Source organism: Diorhabda sublineata, chromosome 8 (genome assembly GCF_026230105.1).
Source record: "Diorhabda sublineata isolate icDioSubl1.1 chromosome 8, icDioSubl1.1, whole genome shotgun sequence".
Taxonomy (NCBI): Eukaryota; Metazoa; Arthropoda; class Insecta; order Coleoptera; family Chrysomelidae; genus Diorhabda; species Diorhabda sublineata.
Genome location: NC_079481.1, coordinates 17140831 through 17157285, shown reverse-complemented (window position 1 = coordinate 17157285; position 16455 = coordinate 17140831). Strand labels below are relative to the sequence as shown.

At 28.6% G+C, this 16455-nt stretch overlaps 1 protein-coding gene across 3 annotated transcripts in view; it reads left to right on the top strand.

The window, feature by feature from the left end:
• The window catches only part of LOC130448016 (transcription factor SUM-1), a 125079-nt gene that overhangs the window by 46620 nt on the left and 62004 nt on the right, over positions 1-16455 (top strand). For all 3 annotated transcript variants that reach the window (XM_056785162.1, XM_056785160.1, XM_056785161.1), the window contains one exon: positions 549-627. In XM_056785162.1, coding sequence (XP_056641140.1) covers positions 549-627 — 79 coding nt within the window. The remainder of the gene's footprint in view (positions 1-548; positions 628-16455) is intronic.

Here is a 16455-nt window from a genome sequence, read left to right as displayed (position 1 = left end):
TACCATCTGTACCATCCCTTTCTACTGTTTTGAACGAAAAAAAAACGTAAGGCCTCGTTTTTCTGTTATTAAATAATACCACCCAACTTAAAGTGACAAAAATAATGAGTAATAAGATAGTATATTGTAATTTGCTGTAAATTACAATTATTTACGATAACCATAAATGCCGTTTCAAGTAATGGTAACTGAAAGAGCGATTATATTTTTTCTATTGTACTAATTTTATCTCCCAAGATCAGAGTTTCTGACATTACTCCATTGCCGTTCTTTAAGGCAGACTATGCCAAGGTAGAAAGCTTTAATAAATGAAAATTCAGTTCAGACTGAGAGGAAAAGACAAACGAACGATCAAAACCGTGCTAATTCAACCGCGGATGGCTGGTAAAGGAACGTCTACTGCGTTTAGCAAATCACGCGAGCAGCAACGCAGAAGGAAGATAATTTTAGAGAAAGCGGGAGAAATGTATTGCATAAATGCAAAGAAACAAATTATTAAAATTTCTGGATAACAAAATAAAATTAATGTAAAAACTTTTCTATTTCAGAATTGTTCATCAAATCACTTTGCTTGCGAAAGGCTACAACAATTTAGTGAACCTCTACATAGATTTAACCCATTAAGTGGTAAGTAGGATATTGTTTTTAAGGTGAATTGTGGATATTGATATATTTCACAAATAGAATTTCTTCAAATCTTCAATTGCTCGCTATCGCTTTTTTCAAGCACAAACCATAAAGTGAAGATAGTATTTTGCAAATTTCTTCACTCTGTTAACGAAACTTAAAGATCCTAAAGATCATCGTTGTACCGTGATTTATTCCAGTTTATGTCAAAATTCTGGTATTAACAGTTGAATATAGTTTATTCCACTTCCATTAAATAATTCATTTCTTGAATTAGATTTTACTATGTAATCTATCTTTTCGAATGCGTTGTAAAATACTTGTACTATAATAATTAGAGATATACATTTTTCTTACTATTTACATTCATAAGTATTGAGAAGAGAGAATACTTTCTTATACGATTCTATCGATAGGTGATTGAGGAGAAACTAATGAGTGACCAAACATTCCCTGTGGGGTTGTGCCGCATAAATGTTTTTTATATTCACTTCTAAACCTACTAATCTTAAATACTTCTCTACTGCTTTCAACGACTGAGTTTTCCTTATGGAATTGAACAAACGTTCTTTTTCTTTCTATCACTATACTTCATAGTTCATGCGTTACCAGTATTCACTGATACCAACTTATTAATTTTAAAATCACTCATTATTTTTGGTTCCACTATTCTCATTTCCTTCTCCTCTGTTTTTGTTGTTATCATATATGTTTCGTATATCTTCACAGGTCTTTCTATGAGTTATAGATATCAAATTTAGAGACCGTTGTTAATAGTTCACTTTCCAGTAGTTTCTAATTGTCATATTTTTTCTATTTAAATCACAAAACGAAGATATTTCAAAGATTCATAATTATATTCATTCATATACATTGTATTTTAGAATTTATGCTACAAAATTCAGGAGGTTTTTTTTGTTAATGAAACACTCAAACAGGGTTTTTTTCTGTTATTACAATCTGATCTTGAAGATAATAAGCAATTTTTTCCTGACCCAACTTGAATAACATGGAAATTTTTAAATCCTAAGGTCCTACTGTTTATTATACCTTAGTGTCTATTAATTTCAGCAACTCTACCATTCACGTTATGCGACATTCTCACAATACGTTGCTTTCAACTAACACCGTTATTTAAACTAACTCGAACGGCTTGATCCTATTAAGTCTTCTCACCAAATTGTCATTGTCGAGGAGTAGGTAACCTCAAAATTCCCATGTCGTAGTATCCCTTGTTCATGGCTACTGCCGGACTTGTTTGAAAAGTCCTTGTACATAAGGTAACGAAAAATGTTTTATTGATTGAGGTATTGATGTTTCGTTTTTGTTTTGTTTTTTGATTGATTGTAGTATCAGATTATTATTTTCTTGAATATATTGTTTATCATTTTTTCTGGATAATTATTTTCTCTCAATGCAGTTTTGAATTCGTATACCAAATTATAAATTTCGGGTTTCGAAATTTATTTTTAAGAAACTTTATTTTTGAATATTTATATGAATACAATTAATCTCAAGATCGAACTAATTATAAACATTAAATATCATCGAATTGTTTACAAACATCTTATTTATAGTAAAATAGTGCTGATACATGTTTACGTTATTTGATACAAAAATAGAATAAATGCTGATACATGTTTATGATATTAGATACAATGGTATTGTTTTAAAAATGTCCTTCAGAAATTCTTCGCATGTAACTACCATTCTGTTCTTATGTTATTGCTAGTCATCAAAGTCGAAACGACAAAATTTAACTTTCTCTTAAAAATTATCAAAAAAAACTAATTTTAAAATAGAAGAGACCTAAAATGAAAACATTTAGATGCATGTGTGTGTGTGTGTGATTGTGAAAACAAATTATTCCTTCAACATAATATACTTTAAAATCTACATCATTAGTCCATCGTGTCCAATTTTTCCAAGCCATCAAAAAATAATCCTCCCTTTCCAAAATAATGCCTGTGTCGAACGTTTGGTATCCGTGTTCGTATGGCCACTCCTAAAAACACTCAAAATCATTCTGTGGAACGGAGCACTTTCAGAATTTATGTGTAAATTTTTCTCGGCTCCTCTATTTATTTTTTCTGGCGAAGTTGTTTATTTAATTAACAATCAAAATTATTTTTACTCCGAAATTTAACCAACAACTAATACAGTTTTCTTCATATCGTCAATGAAACTAATCAAATAGTATAAATATTCAAATTTATGTAAAATTTCAACAAATGATATTAGAAACATGGCGGCAACTAACAATAATATGTTAGCAACGAAAGTGTTGTCAACCATCTGAAAATTTCCTCTTCAGTCAAACCGCCCTCGTATGAAATTATTCGTAATTCAATATTTTCAAAACCTCGACCTAAATTCGAATTTTAGCAGATTATAGTAACCAATACACCTTACTATGATAAGAGTGAAATTATTTTTTAAACTTTACACCACTTTATTTATTATCATATTGCTGAGTTACGAGCAGAATAATATTTTATTAGAAGATATTGAAATTGATGTTGATGTACGAATAAAACAAGAATATACTCATATGCTATTATGTATCTAATTTATGTTCAAACAATATCGTAAAATGAACAACTCATAATGCTCGCTATAAACTTTAAAATAACCACTGTGTGAAATTGAAATAAACGACTCTAAAAACATTTGGTCCCTATATTTATAAAACACCCGCCATATATAAATTTTATTTGGTATTCCCTGTTTACGGGATACAAGACAGATGTTTCCTCTCCTAATGCCTAAATCGTGTCTTCGTGACCGTTTGGCAGCATCCAGTCACAATATCCCAGAAATAGACAAATTGCTGGGTCTTGGTTTTTAACTTTTAGAAATTTTACCCGCCCCCTGTCATATGTCAATGTATCATCTACGTCGAGTAAAATCACCACCGAATCGACTGTAATTTTCCGGACGGATTAAGCGTAGGTTGACCATAGATCTTGTTGTTTCATGTGTTTTAACGGCTTATGCTTTTGACAGAATAATATTGAATATTGTTCTCAAGAAGAACTGAATAAAAAAATAAATTTTTCTCTTCTTATCTATTACTTGGATGTTTCCTCTCGCTTGCTCTGATTACAACTTACTTAACAATTTAAATGAGAATTATAAATTTCGGGTTTCGAAAATTATTTTTAAAAACTTTATTTTTGAATATTTATATGAATACAATTAATCTCAAGATCGAACTAATTATAAACATTAAATATCATCGAATTGTTTACAAACATCTTATTTATAGTAAAATAGTGCTGATACATGTTTACGTTATTTGGTACAAAAATAGAATAAATGCTGATTCATGTTTATGATATTTGATACAATGGTATTGTTTTAAAAATGTCCTTCAGAAATTCTTCGTATGTAACTCCTCCATCCCTAAGAATGAAAAATGACGGAGGAATTTTTCATCCTTTGTTGTCTTTCCTCTTCTAATTCGATGTCTTCTTTCTTCATTTCTTCTATTTCTGTTTTCTTATAAACTTATATTTATATTTACGAATTATCCAAAATATTATTAAAATTATACAAATTATTATTATTACAGTAAATAGTCCTATCGATACATGACTTTGTGGATTATAAATTTCATGAATTGGTTTTATATTATTAGCGATGTTATTAATTTCATACAATTTATTAAAATCTATATTAATTAAATTAGGGGATTTATAAATTTCATTATTCAAAAATTTAAAGTTTAATTTCGGTAATATTATTGATTTCCCTTTTTTAATTTGTACATTGGTTGAGAAAATTTCACTTCCTACTTGAATACTACAATTTTTTGGAATTTTTATAAGCGACGGATAAATTATTTTAAAATAACGGTCTGATACACATTTAGAAATTACATCAGTTTCAAAATTTGGAATCACTAAAAGTTCATCACTTGTTACTTGTTCCAATATTGTTTCTTGAAGATTAATTTCACTAATTACACAATTTTTATCGGAATGTCCATTTAAAAGTTCAACAGTACAGTTATCTTGTAATTTGAAAGTTTCTTTACAATAATATTTTCCTTCTAATTCGGGGCATTCTTCTTTGATGAAAGTAACTTCATTTTGACTTCTGGCCAAGAAAGGTTGCGGAGGGATAAATATTGTATGGTTTTGAATTACGGGGTATAAATGGAAAAATTCATAGGTTTTAGGTTATACCAAATATTATTTTGGTTTTGGAAAAGGTTACTTGTGAACCAAGAAAGAGATAATATGTCAAAATATTATTAAATTTTGGTATTTGTTCTTCATTGTAAATTTTGCTTAAATATTTTATCATTTCTAAAATTTCTTGGCTCGATATAACTGAGCTATGAATTGTATTTAGTTTAGAAAACGTTATTGCATTTTCAATATTATCAATTAGTGTAATTAAACTCTGACAATCCAGATTAATTTGTGAAATTGTACTTTGAAATGTTATAAAATTATTTAAAGTTATTATTTTGTTTTCAATTGAAATGTGAAATTTCTCTATATTACCAAAAAGTTTCCGTTGATTATCCCATAGAGTCGTAATCGATTTGTTATAATGATCAATTAATTTTTTATGTGGTGATATTTGTAAATTAACTTCGTGAATTATTTGTTTCTGATTTTGTTGTAGGACATTTATAGCGTTATTATATCTCTCTTCATCGTCCGAATCTAAAGTTCCAAAAAGCCATTTATCTATTTTGCCTACAGTATTTATTAATCCTCTTTTCAATCTTAAATGTGGATAAATATTTTCTGATTTTTTATCTAAAGTGTTAATTAAAATTTCTGTTCTACTCAATGATTGTTCAGCTAAGTTATGGTACGAAATAGGATTTGTTGCGTTCGCTTGAGATAAATTATTTCTTAGGTTATAATAATATTGTTTTAAATTATTGATTTGTTTATGAATGAATTCTAAATCTATATAATATATAAAAGTATGTTTACTATGTATAAGATTACTGGTTCCTAAATTGATAGGTAATAATAAATTATTTACGTTCGTAACTGTTATGTCTTCTGTTTTTGTCATCTTGTAAAGTAATAGTAACGTTAATACTATTGTCAGCTTCATTATCTGTAACAATAATTTTGTTTTAGTTTTTTGGTTTTCTAATTATATTTTTATGATATGTTCCTTTGTTTGTTTCTAATAATATGACAGAATCTTTTATAACTTCGGCTTTTTTGAATTTAGGTAGTTTCTTGTCTCGAAATTTTGTTTTTATGTAGGATATGTTTTGATTTTCGTAGGATAGGGGATCATTTCTGTTTTCGTTTCTCTTATTGATTATTTTTTCTTTAATGTTTATTTAATTTTTTCATATAATAATTTGGAGGTTTCCTTGTGATTTTGTATGTAGTTACATATTATTAAGTGATCGTCTAAATCGAATGGATCAGGGTTATTTATATGGCCTTTAATAATTTTAAATGGTGTAAATTATGTTACCGAATGAATTGAATTGTTATATGCTAATATTGAATGTTTTATCAACTGATCGGGAGTCAAATCTTTATTATTTTCTTTTATACATCTAAAATGTTCGATTAAACTGGAATGAAAACGTTCCACAGGTGAATTAGAATTGCTATTTTTAGACGTGGTATAATGTAACTCAATTTTGTGTAATTTGCAAAAATCTTGTAGGTCATTATTCTTAAACTCTGAACCACAGTCAGCTGTTATTTTATAAGGTAACCCATGATGAGTAACGTAATTTAATATGTTATCAACAACTGAAGTTCCATTCACACTTGACATTGATACGACCGTATCTAGAAAAAGCATCTATTATGGTTAAATATGATTGGTTGGCTATTTTAAAGGTGTCAATGTGAATGTGCTCAAATGGTCTACTAGCTGTTGGGGTTAAATTGAATTTTATTATCGGTGGATTTCTATCATATTTATTTTTTCGACATGTTTCACAATTATTAACGAAATTTTCTATGTCTTGTATCATTTTGGGCCAGTAATATTTTTCGGTTAATGATTTTTTTAATTCGTTGATCCCTCTATGTCCTTTCTTATATATATGATAATATTCTAATTTTTCTTTTTGTTCTTCCTCAGTTAAAATGTCTTTTACTACATTTATACAATGAATAAATTTGAATGATGCGTTTTTGAAATATTTTTGTACAGTGGCTATAAATTGTTCTGGTTTTAGGGGTTCTCTAAAATATAATGCATAGAGTAATTTTGGGTCGATATATTCTTTAACAAATTGAATTATGTTGCTTTCTTAATCTCTTTTAGATAAGATTACATATATACGAGTGTTGTCAAAACATTTTTCTCTTTTAATCCTTATATTATTTACTTCACCGCTTGTTATTAAAATTTGATGTTTATATGTATTCAATGATATATTTGAAATTGGAATTTCTAATATTGGATTTTCTAAAGAAGAATGTATAGTTTCTAAATCTGAATCTCTATTTAACGGTGGTCGTATTTGAATATCATATCTGATATAATGTTTATTTTGTTATTATTTATATTTTTATTTTGTATAATTTCTTCGACATCGTCTAAATATGATAAGTCAGGTAATAATTCATCATTTATCGGCTCAAAATCATTTGGTAGGTTATCAATTTCTCTTTGAATTATTGAATCTAAATCGTCGATATTAACATTAAGTGATTCTGTTTCTAAAGCATTTACGTCACAATCTGGTTTTATTCGTGATGATGGGTCTGCTACTAGATTGGATTTTCCTTTTAAATATTTAATTTCATAATCATATTCTTCTAATTTCAATCTCCATCTTACTAATCTTGAGTTTGGTTCTTTGAGTGACATTAGCCATTGTAGAGGTTTATGATCTGTGTATATAGTGAATTTTCTTCCAAATAAATAGGGTCGATAATATTTACATGCCCATACTATTGCTAATAGTTCCTTTTCTATTGTTGAGTAATTCGTTTCTGCGTCGTTTAATGTTCTCGAAGCATAGGAAATTGGATGTCCTTCTTGAGATAATACTGCTCCTATTGCGTAGTTTGATGCATCAGTAGTCAAATCAAATTGTTTATTAAAATCTGGGTAGGCCAATATAGGTTCTGATGTTAAAAGTTGTTTACAAGTATTAAAACAATTAATAAATTCTTGTGTATGTTCTACTTTTCTATCTTTTTTAAGCATGTCGTCATAGGTTTAGTAATTTTTGCGAAATTTTTAATAAATTTTCTGTAATATCCTAATAATCCTAGAAATGATTTAATTTGTTTTTGAGTAAAAAGGTATAGGAAAATTTTTTATGGCTTTAATTTTTTTCGGGTTAGGTTTAATTCCTTCTGGTGTAACAACGTGTCCAAGAAATTCTACTTCTTTGCATAAAAATTCACATTTGTCCAATTGAATTTTTAACTGGGCTTCTCTTAGTTTATAAAATATTGCTTGTAGATTCTGCATGTGTTCTTGTAAACTTGTGCTAAATATTATGATGTCATCCATGTATACTAAACAAATTTTATTCTGTAGTTCTTGTAAAATTTCGTCCATTCTAAGAAACTCGTAATGTCCATTATCTACACTAAACGTTGTCTTTTCTATTGATTCTTCCACATTTGGATTTGATAAAAACCGCTGGCCAAATCTAATGTTGTGAAGTATTGCGCTCTTCCTAATTTGTCTAATATATCGGTAATATTTGGAATCGGGTATCTATCAGAAATAGTTTTTTCGTTTAATTTCCTATAATCAATTACTAGTCTCCATTTTTGTTTTCCGGATGCATCTAATTTCTTACTGACGATCCATATGGGTGAACTCCAAGGGGAATATGATGCTCTTATTATTCCTTTTCCTAACATTTCGTTGATCTGTTTTTGTACTTCTTTTTTGTGTATGTATGGGTATCTATATGACTTTACATGTACAGGAATTTCATCTGTTGTCTTTATTGAATGTTTTATTTTGGATGTAAATGTTAGTGGCTCTAGAAAAATATCGGAAAATTTCTTACATAGTTTCATTATATTGTTCCTTTCTTCCTCATTCATGTGATTAGTTCGAATTAGTTAACTTATATCTATTTTATTTTTTGCCGATTATAAGTTTCGTGCCTATTATGATTTTCGTTAATTAGTTTTTTATCTTCTTTTGAATAATTAAAATTGTGAATTTCGTATTGATTTATTTCAAATGGTTGAGCTTTAAGGGGTTCATTTAGAGATATAGGTATTGTTTTAAATGATTCATTTATAATCTCAACTATAGCATAACCATTTCGAGCTATTGTTAGTGTTTCTGGAATATATGCTTTTCCTAATTGTGTTTTGTTTATTAATATTTCTCCATTTAATATATTTACTGGTACAGACTTTAATAATTTTTCAGTCGGTCCAATGTCAAATGAGAATTTTATGTCAGTTGGTTTTCTAAATTTTATTGGAATTGAAACGTTTTTGTTATTTAATTGTTTGTTAGTAAAATCAATATTTAATTTCATTCTCATCATGTCCTCTATACCTAATATTCCGTCAAAAAAGTCGTGAAAATCGTATAAAATAAAATCTATTGTTTCATTATAATTGAATTCTTTAAATGCGGAGATTTTTGCCTGATGTCGAATTATTTTATTAGTTAATGATGTTCTAATTTCTACATTTGAGTTATATATTCATTGAGGATAATATTTCTCTACAATTGAAGGTTTTAGTATTGATTTGTTACTTCCTGTGTCTATTAATAGTTTTAAATTTGGTTTGTTAATTTCAATATAAGGTAAAGGGTTGTTTGCGGCTATATTTATTTCAATTACTTTTAATTTTTCTTCCGAGGCTCTTTCCGAAAATTTACGATTCCATCATTATCTTCGTCGCGTTCAAACAAATGGTGAAAATCAATTATTTCTTCTTCTTCTTCTTCTTCTTTATTTTTGTAATTATTATTATATAGTTCCTCAGAAGTAAAATTCTGTTCATTTCGTGATTTGAAATATTTGTTATTATTTATATTAATATTATTATAATTATTATTATTATTTATACGTCTACTTGGTCTGTCAGAAAAATTTCTTGATGTCGTTGACATCGGTTCAGGTCTAGGTAAACGATTTACAGGTATTTGGTTCGGGCGGAAAACATTTTTCCTAGGACCAAATACTTGCGCATTCGTTGGGTAGTTTTGTCTTCTTTGCGGTATTGGATTTACGTTTATAGGTTGACTAGGGAAATTATTATTGTTGTAATTATTGTTATTATTATTATATCTTTCATTATAATAGTTATTATTTCTAGCATAATTATTATATCTGTCATAATTGTTATAATTAGGTTGTCGGTAAAAAGAATTATAATTGTTATGTTGATTGTTTCTTTTATTTCTCGATGGATTCATTTGAACATTAGTATTATTATTATTATATTTAACTTTAGGTTCGTAAAATTGACCATAAAGTTTTTCGAAATTTTCAAACTCGTCTACATAAGCCATAGCGTCTTCCAGAGAATTAGGCTTTTTAAGTACATATTGTTACGTATAACGCCTGAACATCCCGCAATAAAGGAGTTCAAAGCTGTTTTCTCACAGTGATTAATTTGACATCTTTTATCGATTTCTCCTAAGTTTAAATTATTACTTATAATTTGTATAGTCTGACTTTTTAATAATTGCAATCTGTTACCAAAAGCTATCAAATTTTCATTTTTAAATGGTCGTGTTCTCGTTAATTCTTGTAAAATACAATCCAAATCGCGCCTATCTGCAAAACACTGAATCAAGGCTTCTGTTATTTAAACCATGAATTCAACTCAATTCTATTTCCCACCATTAACTCGGCTTTATCTATTAATTTTTTTTGTATGCATTCTAATACGTGATTATTAATATCTTGATCATTATAAACTGAATACGTCTCTATAAGGTTCTCACATCGATTTATAAATTTATTTAACGTATTTTTGTTTCCATCATAAGGTTTAATGTTCTCTAACTTTAATTTAAATAAATCCCAATTTAGGGTTTTTGGATTTGACGTTGCCATTTTTATATATTCTGGATTATCTTTTAAGTTTAGTTCACTGAATGTATTTAATAATTTATCAAAATCGTTCATAAAATAATATGTTTAAAATTATTAAATTATCTCTTCCCTATTCAAAGCTCTGATAAGGATGGATAATAAGGAATCAAAATAATAAGGAGACTTGGCACTTACAGCTATCTGAAGTCCTGTCCCTCGTTGAATACGTAGATCTAGTGCTGAGGTACTGGAGTACTTAGCCGGAGCTTTATCGCACTTTGCGTAAACTCGCGACCGCACTAATCCGAATGACTGCGCCAATTATAAATTTCGGGTTTCGAAATTTATTTTTAAAAAAACTTTATTTTTGAATATTTATATGAATACAATTAAAACAGTGCCACAACTTGCAAAAATTTACTTAAATACACTTCCATGCAGGTGCGGCACAATACTAAGAAGTAATTTTATTTCATTTTCCTCGGTGACAGCTTCTTTGGCTACGTCTTATTTTTAGTATTTTACTCCACCAATGCATAACAACAACATAAATATGAATTCGATTCAATCTACAAAGGTTATACTTTAAGAATTACCATGTTTGGTTTTAAACGCAATACTCTGCAATACTCTGTTTATTTCAAGATCGTTTCAATGAAAAATATACATTCAAGGATAAAAATTTGAAAAACGGAGTCGAATACATAAAAAATAGAATTTTAGAAATTGTTATATAGAATCAAACACTTATCAATGATAAAAAACATCTAAATAATTTGAGTAAAATTTATAATTCATAATTTCATAAATTTCTATTCCAAAATTAATTTCTTTTTTAATTTTTTAAAGACAGTTGAAAATTTGACATGTTTCGACTTCTTTTAGTCTTTATCAAAATATGCAAATAATAAAAAACAAGACATTTGTTTTTGGTTGTTACACAATTATCCATATTTTAAGAAATATATGTTGTTTCTAAAAACAAGTGTTTTTTTAGTTGTTAAAGTTTGATATACATACAAATACCTTCATAAAAAACCATTTAAGTAAATGTATTTTTATTATCACAATTTAAATAAGGAATTCCATAAAAGCTTAGTCAATTTAAGTATTAATTGGTGTTTCATCTTTTATTTTAATCAAAATAACCTGGATAATAAGAATTTAACTATACGCTCTCTTAATATTATGTTATTTACAGATTCCGGAATATTTAGAAGTAACTGATTTTATATTTGGTAAAGGTGTATACGTAGGTAAAATAGATCTGTCAGAATTATTATTGCTATTGCGACTGCTGTCAAAGCTACTGTCAAATGTATTATATAGAATTTGTTTCAAAAGATATGAAGGATACGAGTTTTGTTACGAAAAGTTTGTACAGTTTTGGTTAGTGTTCCGTTGGTGATGTTAATGATAATTGATATATCGTCCATAACATATTTGTTTCCTATATCAGTCAATTGAAATTTTATTGTCTCTGTTTTTGATGAGTTTGATATCACGAAAACGTGATGATTAGCATCCTCTCGTTCTGTAGTGAATAGTATATGAAGATCGAAACTATTGAACAAAAAAAGTAAATTATTATTTAATTATAAGAAAGGAATAGAAAATATGGAAACCTATAATCTACCTCTACCCCCCCCCCCCCAAGCTTAGGAAAATAGTCAATATTATTAGAAAACGATTTAGCACCTCTTCCACGTCCAATAACAAAATCTAGATTCAAGTCAACGGAACTTGTGTCATCGGACTTTTTAAAAGTAAAATTTGCTGGTTTTCCCTTAGAGCTCATCGCTCCAGCATAACTTCTACCTGAATATTGGTCTGAAGATTCCCCAGTAGAGAAGCTTTTTTTAAAAGCCCCAAATTGGGGAATTCACTGTCACATGTTAAATTAGACGAATCTGATACAATAGATTGATTATCCCATTCCGATTTACTAGAAAATGATATAACAGTATCAGAATCATCGTCACGGATGAATGATTTACTAGACCTAGAAACCAAACTAGAAATAGAACTGGACCTAGTACCAGTAAAAGGAGTCAATGCTTGATCTGGTATATGAGCACCAGGAACTAATATAATACGTAGATCATCACAACAGTTATCACAAATTATATATGCATATTTAATTGTTATTGAACGACTACAGTATATGAAATTATCAATTACTGAATGATATTCACAGCAAATACCAGCCGTGTAAGCATAGACATCTTTTTCTATTTCCCTTGCTCTGTAAGTATCAGAAGGATTCAGTATTCCTTAGAATTCTAAACATGTATTGTAAATTATATACTTTGAATAGAGGCCTATCTTCACCGAAATCATAACACTATTTATCTAAGATACTCTGTACCATTTTCATCATTTTTTCGTCTACGTAAAGAGGAAGATAGTGTTTCGATCCACAAAGCTTGTTTGATAAAAATAATTTCATTTCTGTGAATACTTCTTCTGTTTGGCTCATCTGCAGACGAAGGCAGAGGCAATTGGTGAGTTTGTTCCAATATCAGTTTAGCTTCGCTTGCGTAACCTAGAGGCATTATACCTAAAAAACATATTTTAGATCAATAATTAAAAAATTGCAGATTTAATTAGGTGCGCATGAATATACAAAAGTTATCCAACTCTGTTATCAATTAATACAAAAATTTGAATTTATTTTGTTACATGACAATTTGAAATAACATATGTAAAAAATAAAACAGTATTATGGAAAACTAAAAATCGAAATATTTTTTATAAATTAGTATAAGCAGATAGAATTTTATATCATGTACATATTTTCGATTTAAGGAGACCTTGAAGGGCACAACAGATATTATAATGTTTAGAATATAACATTACATAATCTGCTAGTATAGGGGATATTCCCTTTCCTTTGTAAAAAAAATGAAAAAATGTTTTACCGTCATCGCGGACATTAATTTTTTTTAATGTATTCGACAGTAAATTTCATTGGCTTCTAGAAAAGAATCACGCAAACCACTTTTTTGCCGGAAGGGTCTGGTATACCTATTTGAAGTGGGTGATTAGGGCTAAAATTTCTCCATCAAACTTTTTTCAAAAATCCCGCACTCCAAAATGTACGATGTTTATAAAATTTATTTTAGAGCAAATGATTTTTGTGAAATAAGATGTCTTTTTCTTTGCTTAGATATAAAAGAATATGAGGATTAATATAATTCCAGGAATAATAAGAGAATTATTATTTAGGATAAACAATAAAATAATACTGAAATCTCAAAATTAGTATATATAGTGATAATCATCGAAATCAATTTCGTCTATATCACAACGGTTTTCATTTTCTGATTCTTCAATTTCTTCTTCATTTAATTAGCCACTAAGAATTTCTTCAACTTTTGAAGGTGCTGCTGGGCTTTTATACCACAATGGTTCCAACTTATTTTCTTGATTCAGTTGCCATCCACATTCAGTTGGTTCAAATAAAATACAAATTCGCTCAGTGACATTTTGCTACTTTGCATACAAATATGGTACGTAAAACTATTTGTGACAGAGCTTTTCTGCATGGGGGAATAATGCTGGAATTGAAATTGAAAATACCTTTGTAAAATTCTTCTTTGTCACTAGTGCTTGCAAAAAATTTCAAAAATGATTCAAATCTTCAATAAACATTATTTTTGTCTATATTATACATTTCGTTGGTGAATCTTTGTATAAGATCTGTTTTCTTTTCGTCATTGGTGTCTTCCTCCTTCAAATTTTCAAGCATATTTTGGTATTCTGTATTAAAATTTTGAATGGTTTGGTATTCGAATTTGTGAATATTTTCGAGATAAATGATTAACACGTCAGTAGCTACAGTTTTAATGAGAATTTTTTGGTAAGATGAACATTTTTTCAAGTAGAAGAAAACACTCGGACCTCTTCGTGATAATTTGTTTAATAACGTGATAAAAACAATATGAGTTGATAATATTGAAAAATATAATAATGCAACCCTTCTTTCCGAAATAGAAAACGAAATAAGGAAACATTCGACACTTGAAAGTGTCTGATGGGACAGAATAGCTTCTATCTTCTAAAATAACCAAAGACCACCTTACCTGAACTGGAGAAAAGTAATCTAATATATAAAATTCTCGTGTCGCGGTGTTTGTAATTGAACTCCTCCGAAACGGCTTGACCGATTCTCTTAAAATTTTTTGTACATGTCGGATAGGTCTGAGAATCGAACAACATCTATTTTTTATCCCCTTAAATGTTAAGGGCAGTAGTAAAAAATACATACAACCCTAAATTTTGAACCCTCTACGATCAAACCCTATTTTTTATTTGTTAATTATAAACATTTATTTATTTGGCAAGATTTTTATTGTTTTTGTCATGGCTTAAAATGAAAAATATATTACTCTGAATTTTTCACCCTTCTACGATCATCCGCTATTTTTCCATTGCGATTTTTTTATTTTAACCACAGATCAGAAATAGGATTGCAAGATGACAGTGGAATATAATAATTAAATTACGATAAATTCTTATTTATAATTTCAATTTCCTTTTTGTATCGTTCGTAGTAGTGACATTTATAAGTATAATTTTGATTTTTCTGTGCTCTTATGTTAATTTTACTATCATCGTAAATTTATCATCAAGATCCAGTATAATAATTATTTATCAATAAGAAAAGACAGTTTTTACTCGCATGTAAATACACACGTGTTGTGAGCTCCCGCAAACAATTGCCATTATCGTACCTGTACATATTGTACTTAACATTTTTTGCAAATAGTTTTAAATCAATAGAGAAACGTGTACGTGTTTAATAAATATACGTGTTCTCTTATTGTGGAAGGTAAGTCAAATAATAAGCAAACGAATACAATATTGAGTCACTGTTTCTCACAAATAAGTATTTCCACTTCATTTATATACCGCTTATATGTACATTCGGCAATGCCAGCAAGACTTAAAGGGACCAATTAGAGTCGTCGAATAATCAAATCTCATGCATATAAAGCACGATCATCAGGCGAACAAAATGAGGATGTGCGTGTGAGCATGGCACAGTTATGTCAATCACAATCATAAGAGACACGAGATGTACGGAATTCAGACAATTAGATCGGAGAGAAACGCGTAGATTCATAGTAAACAGACGTAGAGGAATTGACCACCAATTCCAACAAGTTCTTTGAGCATTTACATCAGAATTTCTTCGACTAGCATTCCAGTATGGGACTGATGTAGAATATTAGGCTCATTTCAAAGTGGTTGTTGGACAACTATATGTGGCATATTCTCGCATAATTAATAGTAAAAATATGAATGATTATGATGTCTAGACAGCTCTCAAGAATTTTTATTTGGAATATATTCGTTACTTTAATAAACAATACTTTATTAACCTAAATAAAGCTTTCGATTAGTATTCGATAAGTACATCCCTATACAATTATAGTTAGTAATTTATATGGTAGAACAACGTTTGCTGGGTCAGCTAATAAATATATGCATGGAGACTATTTAGTCTACTCTCCATGATAGAAACTATTCCAGCTCTTGCGATTCACCTCTAAACCGGTACTCTGTACTAAACTATATTATGTATGTAAAAAAACATTAATCGACAAAAATAATTTTACAAGATAATATAATTATTATTGATGTAATATATGAGATCATAATAATTATATAACAACGGTAATTCGACATAAAGCATTTACTCCAAAATAAATTTATTGAATATCGTACATTTTGGAGTTGATACTAATATAGTTTATGCACTTCAAGGCGGTATGCGGGATTTTTCGGGCAGTTTTTGAGCGTGCATACGAAGATATTTAAAAAATAACATGAAA